The sequence below is a fragment of the Plectrocnemia conspersa genome, unplaced genomic scaffold (genome assembly GCF_051122295.1).
Source record: "Plectrocnemia conspersa isolate PC_06_02 unplaced genomic scaffold, ASM5112229v1 ptg000014l, whole genome shotgun sequence".
Taxonomy (NCBI): domain Eukaryota; kingdom Metazoa; phylum Arthropoda; class Insecta; order Trichoptera; family Polycentropodidae; genus Plectrocnemia; species Plectrocnemia conspersa.
In genome coordinates, this window is record NW_028277178.1 from 14,509,601 (window position 1) to 14,526,033 (window position 16,433).

The window sequence follows — 16,433 nt, forward strand, 5'->3', positions numbered from 1 at the left end:
TAATAATATTACACAATAAGAATTTGTCACAAAAATTACTTTATATGTAAAATAAAACGCTTATTTCCACTGTATCAATTGTATTTTTTCAATCAGAATGTTTCGGCTATGCTTTTGGAATTAACTGGTTTTTGTTTCATAAAACTTGAAAATAATATATATATTAAAAATATAATATAAATCTATTTTGTAACATTTTCATTTTCCATAATCATAATTTTGTCGAAAATTTTCTAAATAAAATATAGAGCCTAATATATACTAATGGTACACTTGAAATTGGCGTGTAAATTGTTTTTTTGTCTTTGCGATAAGAATCTTGTTCTACAATGTTTATTAATAATATTCATATTTTAGGTAAAAAAATATGCCATAAAAGTGAATCTTCACTTTCAATTTACATGGTTATTGCTGCATTTTTACAATGGGAGTATAACAAGAATATTTTAACATCTGACTTTAATAAAAACCTTAGAGATTTGATAATGACGTCAAAAAATAAAAAAAGGACTGCCAATCACCAATCGTCCAATTCTGATACATTCGTTTACTTCAAATCGGTGAATAAACGAATATACACAATGTATACGTTTTATACAAACTTTGAAAACATAATATCTAATAAAGAAATCTATGATAGATGGTTGTTAAACATTAGACTATGTAGAAACTCAGATCTAATATGCGACCATATATTATTTCTGCAAGCTCTATTGTTGATGGATTACGATTCTGAAAAAAATTGCATCAATAAAGCCGACATATACAAAGTCACAATGAATGTATTGAAATTAAACACTGATCACTTAATCGGTCATTTGCCTTTGACTTTGCATTGTTTACAAATGTCGACGGACTGTGAGGAGACGGTAGCTTTATTGCAAGGTCTTCCAGAATTCGCTAAAGCAAAAGAAAACGTTCCGACAGTCGTCGACATATTAAAGAAATTGGAAGACAGCAAATTGATTCCGACGACCATACTGATCAATTTGTATACTAAGCTGTTCGAAAAGCAACAGAGATGCTATCCATATTTGCAAACTGTACTTGTGAGGGCCTCCGAAATAAATTCTGAGAGCCAATGGGAGTTGTTGATTGCAAAGTCGAAAGCTATTAAACACATATGTGATACAAGGTAAGTGTTTTTATCCATAATACATTATAGATATCTTATTTTTTGTAAATCCCTCCTACCTAAAAGTCGAAAACTTTCTGAACAGTTAGTATTATTCTATATCATAAAATTATGATGGTTTTAGTGCACTACGCCACGGAACTGAAGTCATCCCGATTTTATCTAATATTTTAACGCAAGCTACCACTGAAGAAACATCACTAGCATGTTGCCTTTGTTTAAAAGCTATAGAATCACTGTGGATGCATGAAGTAATTGATCCGATAAGCACATGGCAAGTCTTGACGCCGAAACTGGGTAAAGAAAAACGCGACGATGTAAATATAAGGTTAGATTTGATTAAAATTATATTATATATTTTAATAATACACATATTTATAATGCATTTTATGTTTATTTGCAGTATTTGCAATCTTTTATCATTAATACCTAAGTTATATCATGAATCAAACGAATATGATGCTTTAATTGACACGTCGATTTTTAAATTATGGAAATTCATTGTGGACTCGCCGAGTTTGTGCGTAAATTTAGCTGCATTCAAAGCTTTATCTAATTATAGTTTAAAATTTATGAGCATGAGACAAATTCCTGATGTATATAAAGAAGGCGTGAAGTTACCACCGAATGTTTTTAAACTACAAACCGAAGTTACAATGACAATCGACGACATGACTTATATTCCAAGTAAGTGTATTGATTGACTATAATATATAGCATCTAAAATGAATACAAGATATGTCACTTAAATGTGAGGATGTAATTGATACATATGGTCATGCGCAGAACGAAATATTTTAATCCCAAGCGATTCATTCTTAGATTAACCATAGTGTAGATATTTTACTTGGATAACAGTTTCAAGATCATGATTTTATACTTGTGACAATAAGTTAAAGAATGAACCACGTTACGTGCTCCTGTGGGAATGTTTAGGCTAATTTATTTTAATTTCCTCGTTCATTAGAGTTAATATCCCCCAACTTATTATTGCGTATATATTAATAAATACTTGTTATATGAAAATGATCTGCACTCAAGAGTCAAGATATTTTAAATCTACTTGTTACTTATTTATAACAAACTGGCATTATATTAAAAAATATTACATTATTTATACCTTTAATTGTGTCGATCAATGATACATTGCATTAATCAGTGAATGAAAAAATACCCACATACATTTACATCTAGACAAATATAGACATTATATTTTCTTATTAGTCATCTTGATCGTACTTTCTCGACATTGTGGATCATAAGCAGCTTCTCGAATATTTCCACAATACGTAAATATTATTTTTCGTCACATTCATCTTGAGTTCACTGTATTCTGTTCTTTGACGCAAGATACTATGATGATCCAATGTTTCTCAGAAAATAACTTAGGAATATTAAGAGTCCTTGGAAATGTTTTTACATCTTATTTTAGATTTTAAAGGTTTTTAATGGACCACAATGACATATATTTTTAGGTAATGTTTGGGGAAATATGTTTAAACACACTAAACTATCATCTCTACCTGGCGTCGTAGAACTATGTTCATCTCTAATGAGTTTCGAAATAGCTAATTATCACACCGGTCTGTATAACGTTTCCGTAGAACCTGATAATGTAAAATATTTACCAATCGCCAGCGTTGTAAGAGGTCTGATGGAATACATGAGAAAAGAAGTAAGTTCTAATATATGTATACCCTAATACAGTGAAATCTCAGTATAGCGAAACTCACGAGACCGAAGAAAAAATTCGTTATATTGAATGTAAGGAAGGTTTTATTTTATTTTTAATTACTATATTACTACAGCATCAAAATAACCTCTTACAAGATTGACAGATCGTTTTTTGTCCATTTTTAGGACTATAATGAGCACAATAAAATTTGTTAAAAAAATGTTTTATAAAAAAGTTTTGAATGTCAAGTTGTAACGTCATTCTTAAATTTGGATCAAAATATTTCGTTATACTGAGATCAGTCTACGTTACAATGAAAACAATTGGTATGAAAGTTTTTCGGGGACAAATTGAAGATTTGTTATACTGGGAGTTTCGTTATTTCGGTATTCGTTACAAAGAGATTTCTCTGTATGACTATTAGTAATTATTTATTATAATGCGTATTTTTTAACAGATTTATAACTTTTCTGCGGAATCATCCGATAACATTTTCCAATGCATGAAATGCTTGTCAATGCCGTTTAAAAATCCTTTACCGCCAATCAATTGGAATTTCTTTTCAAACTTGCTACATCAGCAAGAAGTAATGTTGAAACCCTCAAATAAAACGATCTCACTACAATTATTAGCAAAACAAGGGGTATCGTCGCATTCTGCGATGAAAATTCTAATTGATCATTTAGAATTTGCAAGGAACGATATGAATAAGGTATTATTTAAACAGTTTATATAGAATGTTAGCCATTTATATATTTTATGCAATATGTTTTAGATATCTGAAATCAAAGACTTCTACACCATTCTCTACGACATTTGTAAATATGTAAAGCTGACCTTATTTTTACCGATTGTCGAAGAAACCACAGAGTTGTCATATTCATTGCTTAAATCAAACGAATGTATTGAAGAAGCACAACTGTTCAGTCTGATATTGAAATCAATATCTGAATGTTTGGCCGATGAAGCAATCAACAAAAATATTAAGGATAATTTAGCAGTTATTTTGATAAAATATTGGAATATCGTCGAATTGAATACTGAAGCTTGGAACGTGTATTCTGATATTTGCTGTAATCTCTCGGATGATCTGATTTACAAAATTACTCATGAAATCAACGTGAAATCGTGCTATATAAGATGCAAATTGGCCATTGAGAGTGACACAGAAGATGCTCTAGATTGGTTGAATGATATAATTGATGCAGGAGTAAATTCCCAATGGTAAATATAATTTAGTAACTTCTTTCACTCACCTATGATTTACCAAAGCTGGAAAAATGCCTCCATTAAAGATGCTGCTTCGTTAGTGAGAATAAAATAGAGAAGCCATATCTTCAATAATAACCTGATGATCTCATCAATTTTGCTCTTGAAAATAGTATTATCAATAATTGATACTTTACCTCGTCTGATTAGTTTTACTCTTACCACTATCTTTTTTCATTATATTGAATAACGTCTCAGCCGTAGTGTCACTCAACAGGAAACAACGTTCTCTGGTATCACTCGTTTTCACTTCACAAAAAAAGCTTTAAAAAATTAATACAATCTTTTTTTATGCTTAAATGTTAGTGTAAAGCCATTTCTTGTCTTGGTGAATAATTATTCAACCTAAAAATTGAATCAAAATTATGTTTGCATTTTCATAGTATAGTGCCATAAACTTCACAAATATCAGATACTACATTAAGAACAATTTATAACCTTTTAAAAGCAAAATATACCTCAGATGGAATCTTCCCAGTTTCATTTAAGCTGTTCATAAAATTGTAATGACTACTAATCTATTATGTATTTTATGATAGTAATATGACAAATTAATATTATTTTAGTGAACATTCTTTTATAATCGCCGAATTAAATAAAGTTTTAACAAAAGTAAAAAATGAATCCACAATCAGAAATTGGATTTTGAAATTTGTCGCTCATGTGAATCGTCATTTGCAGTATGTATATGAATATCAAACATAATAATGATGGTCAACCTTGTATAATATAAAAATCGTTTTTAGAGAACCAAAACCAGCTGAAGTGATTGAATTCATCTGTGAAATTCTGGTGACTTGCGTAATTGCATTATCTGAACAATATTTGTTCTGTTATAAACCTTCGGAATTTGACTTGATTGAAACATTTCCTCAAGCGTTAAATAACTTCTTCAGCAAATCTTCGAGCGATATCTGGAAAAATATAGGGTGTCAGGTAATGGAAGTTCTTTATTTAATACAATATATTTGTTATTATATTATTTTAATAACATATTTTCAGATATTAGAATGTTTGTATCGCAATAGAAATAATCAATCAATACCGAGCAAGTTTGCAAAGAGCTTCAACATCACCATCATGGCGAGTCGTCACAGCTCTAATTTTGACAATTTGGAAATATGGTCCAAATATATTGACACTAAAATGACATGCATGTAATTTTATTTTATTATTTTATAAATGACAATTAATAAATAAAACAATACAAATCGAGTGTTCATAGAGTTATAATCTATCAAAAATGTAAATTATTAACATTCATTATTACTATAAAATAAATAACAAATGGTATTTTACAATATCATATAATACTTTTATGTATATTATATACATTATTACGTAAAAACAAATTAAGAAAAAATACGTTTAGTCTTTTGTCGCTATTCACCATCTTATCAATATAAAATGTAAGATTTTTTGTTATTTAAGCGTCAATCTTAATGTTCTTTTCTTAAACCAGTCTTCACTAACGAAATCAAACAAAAACATTATACGCACACAAGCTTTGATTAACACAACGAACGAAAGTCGTACACTCAATAGTCGAAGGCGAAACTAATCAACAAATCACTCATACAATATAACTATTTATGAAATACAAGATGAAAAACTAATAGGCCACATTTTATGTGATCAGTCTTAATAAACATATGAAATTTTAATGAAACATTCACTGCAGACAAACTTTTTATGATTGTACATATATTATTGTGCTTTCTTTGCTAAAGAATTGCGTTTAAAACTAATATGTAACTACAACAATATTTGATAAAATATTTGACACACTTCAAAAAACTGACTAGCAATTAAATATTTTAATCGAAAAATAAAAGCTTTTAATAGGAGTCAAAATCATCAACGTTACAGTTATCTAGTCTTTATTATAATATAAGGTATCTTTCAATGGTCTGTGCAGACTATTACAGTCGAATAAATCTAATTCTAAAGTCCGTATCGTCCGCAACTGCGCAACTATTGGTAAGAGGTTATAATTATTGCTTATCTTATTTATATATATTTTTATATAAACAGTACAAAAAGGAAATGTTATTTAGACATAATTTATCAAATATACTGTAAGGCAATTAACACTTACGTGGCGATATAAAAACTGTAAAATGTACTTTAAAAAATACCACAACGTAAAGAGTACCAGTTCTAGATCATCACTAAAATAAAAAGTACGACTAGCATTATCTAAATTGACATGCTACAAATATTTTTTTAATATATCCTTCCATAGTAAAACCTTGCAATATTACTAAAATAAATATATACGTTCTGATGATAATTTACATTTCTAAATATTGTGATATTTTGAATTTTTATGATATAAAATTTGGTCTTTCTAAGGTTTTACCGTATCTCATATTCAATCGTGCCATGAAAATCTACAAAATTTCCAAAGTCTACGTACAGCATAAATCTTTCTTTTTACAACTAAGACCTAGCAAGCTATTCTCTCGTTTTGATATATAATAAATATAAACATTTTCAAAATTTAACAGTTTTTACATATATTAGTAAATATATGTAGCACAATGAAATTAAAATAAAACAAAAACATAAAGCGCGAAATTAACGCGACAATCAGCTAGATTTGGTAACATTATCCAAGAAAACATTCAAACGGGAATGTACTCTCAAAAACAGGAAATAGGAAAACAAAACTGCCGCTAAAGTCACTATGAGACCGACGCCTTCAAAGATCAACTTCGGCGCAAACACCTTCCACACCATCAAATGTCGACAGTGAACAGTGGCAGCGAGCATACAGATAAACATCTAAAACAAAGAAACATAAAAATTAAAAATAAGTTATTATCTTAACAATATAAATCAAACTGAAGCAATAAATCAAAAGTACAAATTATTTTTTTTCAATTTAAAGATTTTTCCATGTGAAGCATGAGAATCAGTAATTAATGTTGTATTTCTTATTGGTAAATTTAGATTAGATTCCTTGGCCTTACTTAACATTTAATGTGCCGCACTTTCGCGCGAAAAACACATACAGTCATATTACTAAAACTACGCTTCTGATAATTATAAAAATTAGGCATAAAATGAGACTTCAGAATTTGAACACAATATGTGCAACTATTCTAGAATTTGAGAATGAATTCTAAATGAGAATTCATTATGGTGTGATATTTATATAAACATATTTAGTGAAATATATAAGAATATTCAAAAAGATTTTTTTTAACAAAATCTCAAACCACTAATTATTTTTTAATTATTTAATTTTGTATGGAAAGAATTATAATCTGTCAAAAGAATATACTATCTAAAATATATTTAATCCATTTTGGTGCCCTATAATATTAAAAAGACAGTAAATATGTTAAAGATCAAGTATCATAAAAGTTTGTTAATCGGAATCCAGCGCGTTAAGTTGTTAGGCTCACAGATGATTAACTAAAGTCGAGCTAGGTTGCATTATAACCCTGGCTTTGAACTGGAACTGAACCGAAAAAGTGATATTTTTGTAAGAACGAAAAGCAGAGTGCGGATATGCTCACAGATTCACTAACACTAACACGTTTCACTTTCTTGGCTGTCTACAACTATAACTATCATATTTTTTAATTATAAATAAAAATACCCAAGAATCCCGTGTACTTCAACCGTGAATATACAAAATTGTTTCGTTTAATAAATTATATTATTATCATATATTATATAATTCTAGTTCTAATTATTATATCTTTAATTAATTATTAATTTTATATTATTTTATCATTTTATGTAGTATGCTTATTACAAAAAAAGGAATAAAATGTTTTAAATTAGGTTGGAAAATATATTTTTAATACAAAATAAAATTAATCACTCTTGATATGGACCAAAAACGTTATTTTTTCCGGAATGAAAACCAGAACTGAAGTGATATATTTTTTTAATTGAACTGGAACAAAAACCGAAATAAAAAAAGAACAGTTTGAAGCCCTGATTTATAACTGCTTTAATATTAATTTGTAAATCAAAAAATAATTAAACATACACAAGATTGACTATATTTAGACAATATTTATTTGAATTGGTAATTGCTTCGAGGATGACTCGTTTATTCTACTTTTAATTATTTCGCTATGTATATGAATTAGGGCCGGAAAACTCGTATCTAATAATAGTATTTTGTGGCAAGTAATTCAAGTTAACACATTCAAAACGGGTTCACTAAGTGGGTTTGATTTATAAGAGAAATAAATACTCACTCTAACAGAATGAAACAATATATATTTAGCAGATGCGTTGAACATTGCTGCAGTTAACAACGAATCTCGCTCATAGAGCATAAGTTCGCCTCTGCTGATGTCCACTTTAGAAGAGTTTCGGTAAGGAGGGCCCCACATCACGAACAGTGGAAAAGGCGCCAACACCAACAGCGGCAAGCACAGACCGACCAGAATTTGCGATCCTGAAAAATACAAATCCAACAGATTTATTTGAATAAAACTAACAATGCCCACAGTTTCAGAGAAATGAAAAAGTACCAAATGTATTTATTAAAACTAGGATTGTAGGTACGACGTTATGCACAAAATGTCCGCCGGTTCCCACAAAGGCAGCGTTCCATTGAATCGATGATAACGAGGCTTGGTGACCGGTCGCGTAAAAGAAATAGATGGATAGCAAAACCCAACATTGTACACTGCAAGAGTCGACGGTTAGCAATTGAGCTGAAAATATATAAAAAAATATTTAGCATGTTTTTATATTGATTATTAAATGTTACGTTATGATTAAACATACCTAATGATGTTGAATTATGATAGCGACACACAGATAGCAGCGCCAAAATGAACGCACCAGCCGCAGCGAGCAATATGACAGATGGTGCAAATTTCGCACCCAATAACAACGCTATCAGAACGGTGATGAAAATGGCCAAAGTCACAAAAGTGGCACTGTACACGGTGGCAAGTCCGAACACGACTGGTATTTCATCCGGTTTGCTGTATTCGGCTGCTTTCTTGTTCATCGCTGTCGTCGGTTTGTTGAACATTCCTTTCATCTGGTTGAACAGCTGCGGAACGATATTATCGTTTTGGTTGACTTGTATGTTTTCGGTTTGTTTGGGCACGAGGTAAACGCTCAACGGTCTAATTATCAACATCGCGACCGAAACGGTGACAATTCCATATACCACTTTAGCCAGACTGTCTGCTCTCCAAGACGCCTTGTGAGGTCCCCAAGTGGCCACCCAATGACCGGCGGTGCAAACGGCAGCCACGGTAGGCGCGTATCTCCACAGCATTGTGTCGGGTGCAACCAAATTTCCGCAAGAACGCAACCAACATCGAGTGAGACTGACGAAGAAAGCCAATGCGACCAATCCGACCACTAAATGCGTTGACGTAGTTTGATTAATTTCCGAAATTTTAAAATAACACTCTCCTTGTTCTTCTCTACAAGTCTTGTAGAATCTAGATAATGCGACGGAAACGCCAGCGCCCAAGAACAAAGGCAACGATAATCTCGGCAAGCCGCAATTGTAACAAACCGCTAACAATAGCGATAACAGCAAGAACGCCAAAACGGATCCTTCTTCCACGATGTAACTGTTGGAAAATAACGCACATGCCGATAGCGCCAATGTAGCTTTTGCCGCACTATCCAACCAATTATGTTTTTTCGTGTTTTCGTACCAATGTTGAGCGATTAACTCCCAATTCTGTATGATCAACATAGCGAACATAAACACCGATATCATGCCAGTCGAAAACAGAACGGTCAACTCCAAATTATCGATTAGAAAGAACGAATAACAAGTAAAACTCATCAGAGCTGCGAGCACCATCGCTCCGTACGAACACCAAAGAAAAGAACTTTGGAAAATTTCAGGTAATCTTTCAGCCGGTATTCCGTCGACGATCATATACGAAAAAAATATAGTCAAAAAGATCAACAGCAGACCGCGAGACATCGAAAACGAATCGAACTGGACCCATACTTCTTGACACATGGATCTAACGTCGATCAAAAATTCTCTGAAATGAAGAACAAAAAATAGTCAATAAACGAATATAATAACAATAAATGTAACAATACAATAGAACCTCGATTATCCAGACTAATTGGGAATAAAGTTAGTCCAGATAATGAAATATCAGGATAAATGAAAAATAAGTGATATTTACAACTTCAAAACATCGATATTAGGTAAATAATTAATATATAACATTAAAATTAAAAAAAAAATTTTTTTGGAACATTTACCTGGAAAAACACGTTATTTTAGAGGACAATTTAAATGAGCAATATATAAAATAATTGTTTCATAAAATGAACTGTTTGTGCATTACTGTTGGACAAATTAGGTGCGAGCGAGCATTAGTCAGAACAGTGAATACCCCATGAATAAATTTCTGCAATGAATCCTTTCCTGAAGATTTACCTTACATAAATGCACAAAGAATTTGTTTTATGAAACAAAGTATATATATATTAAAATACTATATCTCTTAAAATAATTCCTTGTTAAATTGCACCTGTTTTTTATAATATAATATAAATTTGAACAATAGAAATATTGATTCATAATACATAATTCCATTTAAATTTTAAGAAATAAACAAAATATGCACATTGTTTGCAGGTATAATTGCATGCCATACCCCTCCTAGCGCAGGTGAAAATTGAGGTCTCGTGCGGAATTATTCGCGCACACAAAAATCGCTGTAACTTCTAAAGCATCTAATATAAATAAATAAAAATTTAAACTTCAAACTCATCATATATTACGTTTTCAATCTAAAGATTAATTGAAGAACTATTTACCAAGTTGGGGTAGTAATTTTGAAAAAACGATAAATTGAACATTTTTTCGAATAAAATTTTTTTTACATCTATAGCTTGAATCCATTTTTTATAGTAATCAAGGTATTTGAACGAAACTATTGTTCTTATAAGTAGATGATAAAACAGTGCGGTGCACGTCATACGTCCCTGTAGGTGGTTTTTGATCCGCGTGCGGTGCACGTCATACGTGCCTGAAGGGTTAAGCGTGAGTCATTTTTTATTGATACTTATATGTATTTGAATATTCTTCTTTATACTGATAGTTATTTTTAGCCCTTCGCAATCAGATGCTGCCGCTATGGTAGCATCGACATTTTTCTGTTGCGCATGGAAACCGCTACTGCGGTGACATTTCATATGCATTACTTCAGAACATTTTTAACTTTATTTATTATTTTGAATAATTTAATTTCTTTTATATTTTATAAAAAATATATATTATTCGTATTAATCAATAATAAAAAGTTAATAATAACTGTGGTAATGGATGTGGTAATGGATTTATCGATGCAAATTTTTTGAGTAATAAATATGACTTATTACTGTAGTTCGATTTTCGGTTTGCTTATTTTTATTTTGAATTAGAACACGTGTGTGTTCTGCTTTCAATAAAAAAAAACTATAATCTTGAGATTATGCACTGCACTGTTCAAAGCTGTCATCCGTGTGATAAACATGGGAAGTTATGTGACAGGGTGTCTCAATATTCTTGCTCTCTAGGACTTTTTTCGGCAATTATAATTTCGCGTCAGTTTGAAGTATTGATGGATCGAGTCCACACTAAGGATCGAAATCTCCGTTTCGTATCGATTAAGTAACGATAATGATCGATAATGAACGATAATTTTCGATAACGACAACAATAATTTTTCATTATCGATTATCGTTAATGAACGATATTGAATTTTTCGATTATCGATCTCTAACGATAATGATCGACAATGAACGATATTATCCTTTGTTTAAGCGATATTTGGCAGGAAAGTACAAAATAAAATAATGTTAACCAATGGCGCGCGAAATTATGCGCCCTTTGGCTTCACATTTATGGCCGAACTAGTCCTGGTATTAGAAAAAATTAAAGATGTGAGTGAGGGACTTTCTGCTGATGATTCACTGACCGCTCGAAAAATATTCCTATTTCTCTTATCTTGGAAAAGTGCTCGCTGCTGACACAACAACTCTCGAAAGAATTCATCACTGAATTTCAGAGACAAGTGGAACGAATTTTGCCGAAGCCTAGTACTGAAAAGCACCATGTACGTATGGCAAATCAACTTTACCCGTATTATAGGGGATTACCTCTTACTTAGTTCAACAAGAAAGAGTCCACTCTAAGAAGATTTCTTGACTCACATCCATCGTCTTAAGAGATTGAACAGGAAACTCTAACAAGGCAGCATATCGGACTGGCATCAACTCTTGCCCTCGATGACATGGATTTCATGGATCAGTTGGTGGCTGAAAAAGCTCAGCATGCGACTCTAAATCGGACAAAATCGGCAGTGGAAAAATAGTGGGACTCCTTCAAGATTTATCCCGGACCTTCATCTTATAAAATTTATGTATTGACCTGGTGGAAAGACTGCAACGGGATGTTGGCGGCTGAAGCCAGAAAATGGCCAGAAAAGTGAACGGGTTTTTTCTGCTAGAGGAAACCTCGTAACACTCATCAAATTTTGAAAAGATCCTCTACATACAACTGAATCACAGTAGAGTCCGTATCACTAAATACAACATTGGAATTCCTATTGTTGAAGAACTACCTGTTGGAGAGAGGGATGATGAGGAGAGCGAACCATCATTTTTAACTCCAGGTAGTCGTGCTAGTTCTGCATCCAGTACAGCAAGTAAGGATTCCCGCAACACTGAATGTGACTTCAAGAAAAGCTCAAGACAGTTACCGAAAACTTGAAAAAAAAAGTTACAAAGAATTGTGTATGTTCCAGATTCAAACTCAAAATATGATGTTGTCAGCATTGGTCCTTCAGAGACTATCAGTGCAAGTTACGCAGAATCAGGGGCAGATACAGAAACTGATTAAAGACTTATCTTGCTGTGAATGCATCAATGCATCTTAAAAAGTGATTAAAATAAGGTGAATCTTTTATGTGTGATTTTTTGGCTTTAAAGATAGAGTAATATTTTTATTATTTAATGTTCTGATCATTTTAATTTATAACTGGTAATTTCAGATAATTTTGTAATATTAATAATTTAATAAAAAAAAAAATTTTTATTACAAAATAAAGTTACAAAATTTATCGTTAGTTTTTGAGGTTGTTCAAAGTTAAACAATATTTTTATTAATATTAAACGATATTATTTGTATTAAACGATATTAATCGATAACAAACGTTATCGATTAATATCGTTCATTATCGATTACACGAACGGTAATATCGATCAAACGATAAATTTCATTTATCTTTATCGACCATGATCGATAATATATTTTTTTTATCGTTTCGTTCATTATCGATTGTTCATTTCGCTCCTTAGTTCACACATGTTCGTGTTATAAGACGCATAAGTCAAAAACAAAAAATACAATAAAACCATTTATATTTTCTATCTTATGTTTTCCATTTATCTATGATCTTCTTTGAAAATAAAAAAGATATTTTTAAACCTAGTGGAATCTTCAAATTGCGCAAAATTGCTTCCGACTGGTTTGCAGACTATGGCGAAATTTAAATTTATATTTTTTTATATTTAGCGTTTTTATTTATTTTTAATAAACTTTTTATAGCAAGCATTTTTTAATGATGAAAATCCGGATAATCAATGTCTACCGTAAATAGTATAATAATCATTTATCACCTGGCGTCGGTAGCGAACGAATGGAACGCTCTCTCATTATAGACCGTCTGAACTCTATGACTCAATATCAAAAATTTCTTCTCGATAGATTCGATCCTCTCGTTGGGAAATTGATCCGATACTTGAGCATATTGCTGGATATAAATGGTAACCTGCAAAACGAATTATATTTCACCAATTGTATTGTATTGATAAATAAAAATAAATACGAGTGCGCATACTTGTTTTACGTTAGCCCACAAGTTAATCAGAGCAAACTGCCAATCCCTAAACGGTATATCAGGATCGCCGTTGAAGGGTAAAGCGTTCAAGATCAGCGCCCCCAAATTGGAATGCGGAGGCGGAAGTCCCAATATGGCAGATAGGGTAGGAACGAAATCGACTTGTCGGACAACCTTGGGACTGAGTAACTCGGGCGGCGATAACAGTTTATAAGGCGAATACATAAACATTGCAGCTCTGACTTCGGCGTCTGTCTCTCCACCGTGATCTCCTATAATATTGTTACATACAATATTAACACGAAACTTGGACGAAATGTTTAACCTCGTAAATAATAGTAAATATTATCACCGGAAGAAGTCATGCCGTGATCGCCGATCACAAAAAGAACCGTGTCCGCGTCTAAGGCTTGGACCGTCTCCGCAATGACTTTGTCCATCTCGTCCAGCTTTCTCACCATCTCTGGATGAAACGGTCCATATCGATGACCGCAATGATCGACGCCCAAAAAATGAGCGACTAACAAAGACCAATCGTTCTTTTTCAATTCGTCCGGTAGCTTGGCTTTGATCGCTATAAATAATAATAAATAAAAATAATTGAATAAGATCATCGACAGTCCAGAATCGTTACCGTTGTCTACGGTGTCCAAGTCCCAAGTGTTGAACGAAGGAAGAACCGTCGATCGGACCCATCTCTTAGGGTAAAGACTCGCCCACGTGTCGTCACCGAGGAGTACTGCTTTATCACCGCGAGACACCAACTGCAATGAAAGCTTTCCTAAGTTATCTTAAAAATTACTAATATATTATAATAATAATAATAATAATAGTGACCTGATCGACGAAATTGTCTTCGTCGATCTCGGGGGTGGCAAAGTTGGAACCGGCGTCTACGAAGGTAGGCAGCGAGCCGGTGGTGAGACCCTTGAGGCGCTGCAGAGTGGTGGTGGGCGGATCGGCGAGGAACTCGTATAGGCGAGTCCTGTCGGGATGGGCCCTCAGCAGACGGGCGACGCTCTTGAGGCGGTTGCGGTACGGGGGGGCGCCGGGATCGGCGCTTTCCGCCGCGAAGTCGTAGCCGAGGGCATCGATCACGAGCAGAACCACTCGGGCCCGGCGGGGCGGACACGCGCGCGACGAGGCGTTCACGTCGTGCAGCAGCGAGGCGAGCCGGTCGGCGGACGAACACAGACGGTCGGAGCTATCGGGGCGGTCCGCACCGACGCCCCCTCCGCCCGCCTCTCTCGGCCCGCAAGGTATCTGGGCGTAGGGCTGGCAACGCGCGCGCTCCGCGTCGGCGTCGCGGCTCAGCAGGAAGCCGCGCGCGAACATGAGCGCCGCGGCCGCCACCAGGTACGCCGCCCACACCAGGAACGCCGCGTGCCCGGCCCTCATCTCACACCATCGCCTTCGCCGCTCTCGACAGCCGATCGCCGACCGAACGACCGAACGCCTGACCGACCGAGTAGTCTAAACAACCGCCGCTGCGACCTTCGGCCGAAAGCGACGGGGTAACACCGAACGTCACAAATAATATATTTTAAATCGAGCGTAGAACGAGACTACGCTATGCCTTTTTGTCATTGTTTATGCACGCACACAAACGCACTTCCTACTAAAACCCGACTCATATATATTTTTGATAAATATTGGCTACGGATGCCATCGCGATCTTACTTGTATGTGAGCGTCTGTCGTTTCGAAGAGTCTGTCACTCTTCATCCTCGGGTGTATATCTCTAAAGTGGTTCCGAAATCTCTAGTGGAAGATATATATACTTCTCAAAAGTGATTCCGAGATCTTTTTTCCGAGAAGTTTCCCTGTTCCCACCGAGATCGTACAAATAAACTGATGGCAAACGGGATCGAGAAAATGACACCGTATGACACTTTCCGACACAGGCAGGCGGTTAACGGAATCCCATCTTCATAGAGTCTAAATCACTCTATAACGGTGGTCATCACGCTATCCACATTTCATCCAAAAACACACATACGATTTACTCACACAATCATATTGTGGGAGTTAACAACCAGTTACTGTGATATTATATATATAACAAGCGAGACAGCGAATATTCTTACGCGCATGTATCGCTTCTCTCTCGCATACGTCTGTATACGTAGACGACGCATTTACAAAATTATTGCAGTACGAATTTTTAACATATCTGTTACCAGCAAACTGTTTTTGGATTCGGTACTCACAATTTTTCAGTGACTTTTTAAAAATTGAAAATGCACAATCAATCTTCTTCTTCATCATTAGAAAGTGATAGTATTGTTGGAACGAAACAAAAGAAAACTGACTTCCAACTTAAAGGCCCACTGTCCACGGAGGCGTCGCTGCATAGACGCGTATTCGTCATTGTACGCTTGTACGCCTGCTTGCTGGGTACATATAAACTAACGAAATATTATTTGACTACTTACCTCACTTCAAGCTTTCTCAATCGACAGTGTTTCGTTAGTTTATATTATAAACTAACTTTATATTA

At 33.8% G+C, this 16,433-nt stretch overlaps 2 protein-coding genes across 4 annotated transcripts in view; one reads left to right on the top strand and one right to left on the bottom strand.

Annotated features, from left to right (window-relative positions):
* The window catches only part of LOC148226276 (focadhesin), a 600,544-nt gene extending 595,245 nt beyond the window's left edge, over positions 1-5,299 (top strand). For all 3 annotated transcript variants that reach the window (XM_088203647.1, XM_088203645.1, XM_088203646.1), the window contains 9 exons: positions 358-1,135; positions 1,260-1,463; positions 1,539-1,822; positions 2,611-2,810; positions 3,268-3,522; positions 3,586-4,034; positions 4,646-4,759; positions 4,826-5,015; positions 5,082-5,299. In XM_088203647.1, coding sequence (XP_088059773.1) covers positions 358-1,135; positions 1,260-1,463; positions 1,539-1,822; positions 2,611-2,810; positions 3,268-3,522; positions 3,586-4,034; positions 4,646-4,759; positions 4,826-5,015; positions 5,082-5,240 — 2,633 coding nt within the window. In that variant the 3' untranslated portion in view covers positions 5,241-5,299. The remainder of the gene's footprint in view (positions 1-357; positions 1,136-1,259; positions 1,464-1,538; positions 1,823-2,610; positions 2,811-3,267; positions 3,523-3,585; positions 4,035-4,645; positions 4,760-4,825; positions 5,016-5,081) is intronic.
* Positions 5,291-15,426, bottom strand: PIG-O (phosphatidylinositol glycan anchor biosynthesis class O). Its single transcript, XM_088203648.1, has 9 exons — positions 14,771-15,426; positions 14,568-14,697; positions 14,286-14,507; positions 13,934-14,205; positions 13,713-13,864; positions 8,841-10,078; positions 8,582-8,767; positions 8,303-8,505; positions 5,291-6,866 (listed from the first exon to the last, which is right to left on the bottom strand). The coding sequence occupies exons 1-9, from the start codon at positions 15,329-15,331 to the stop codon at positions 6,672-6,674; spliced, it is 3,159 nt and encodes a 1,052-aa protein (XP_088059774.1). The 5' UTR covers positions 15,332-15,426; the 3' UTR covers positions 5,291-6,671.
* Between the last annotated feature and the right edge of the window lie 1,007 nt (positions 15,427-16,433).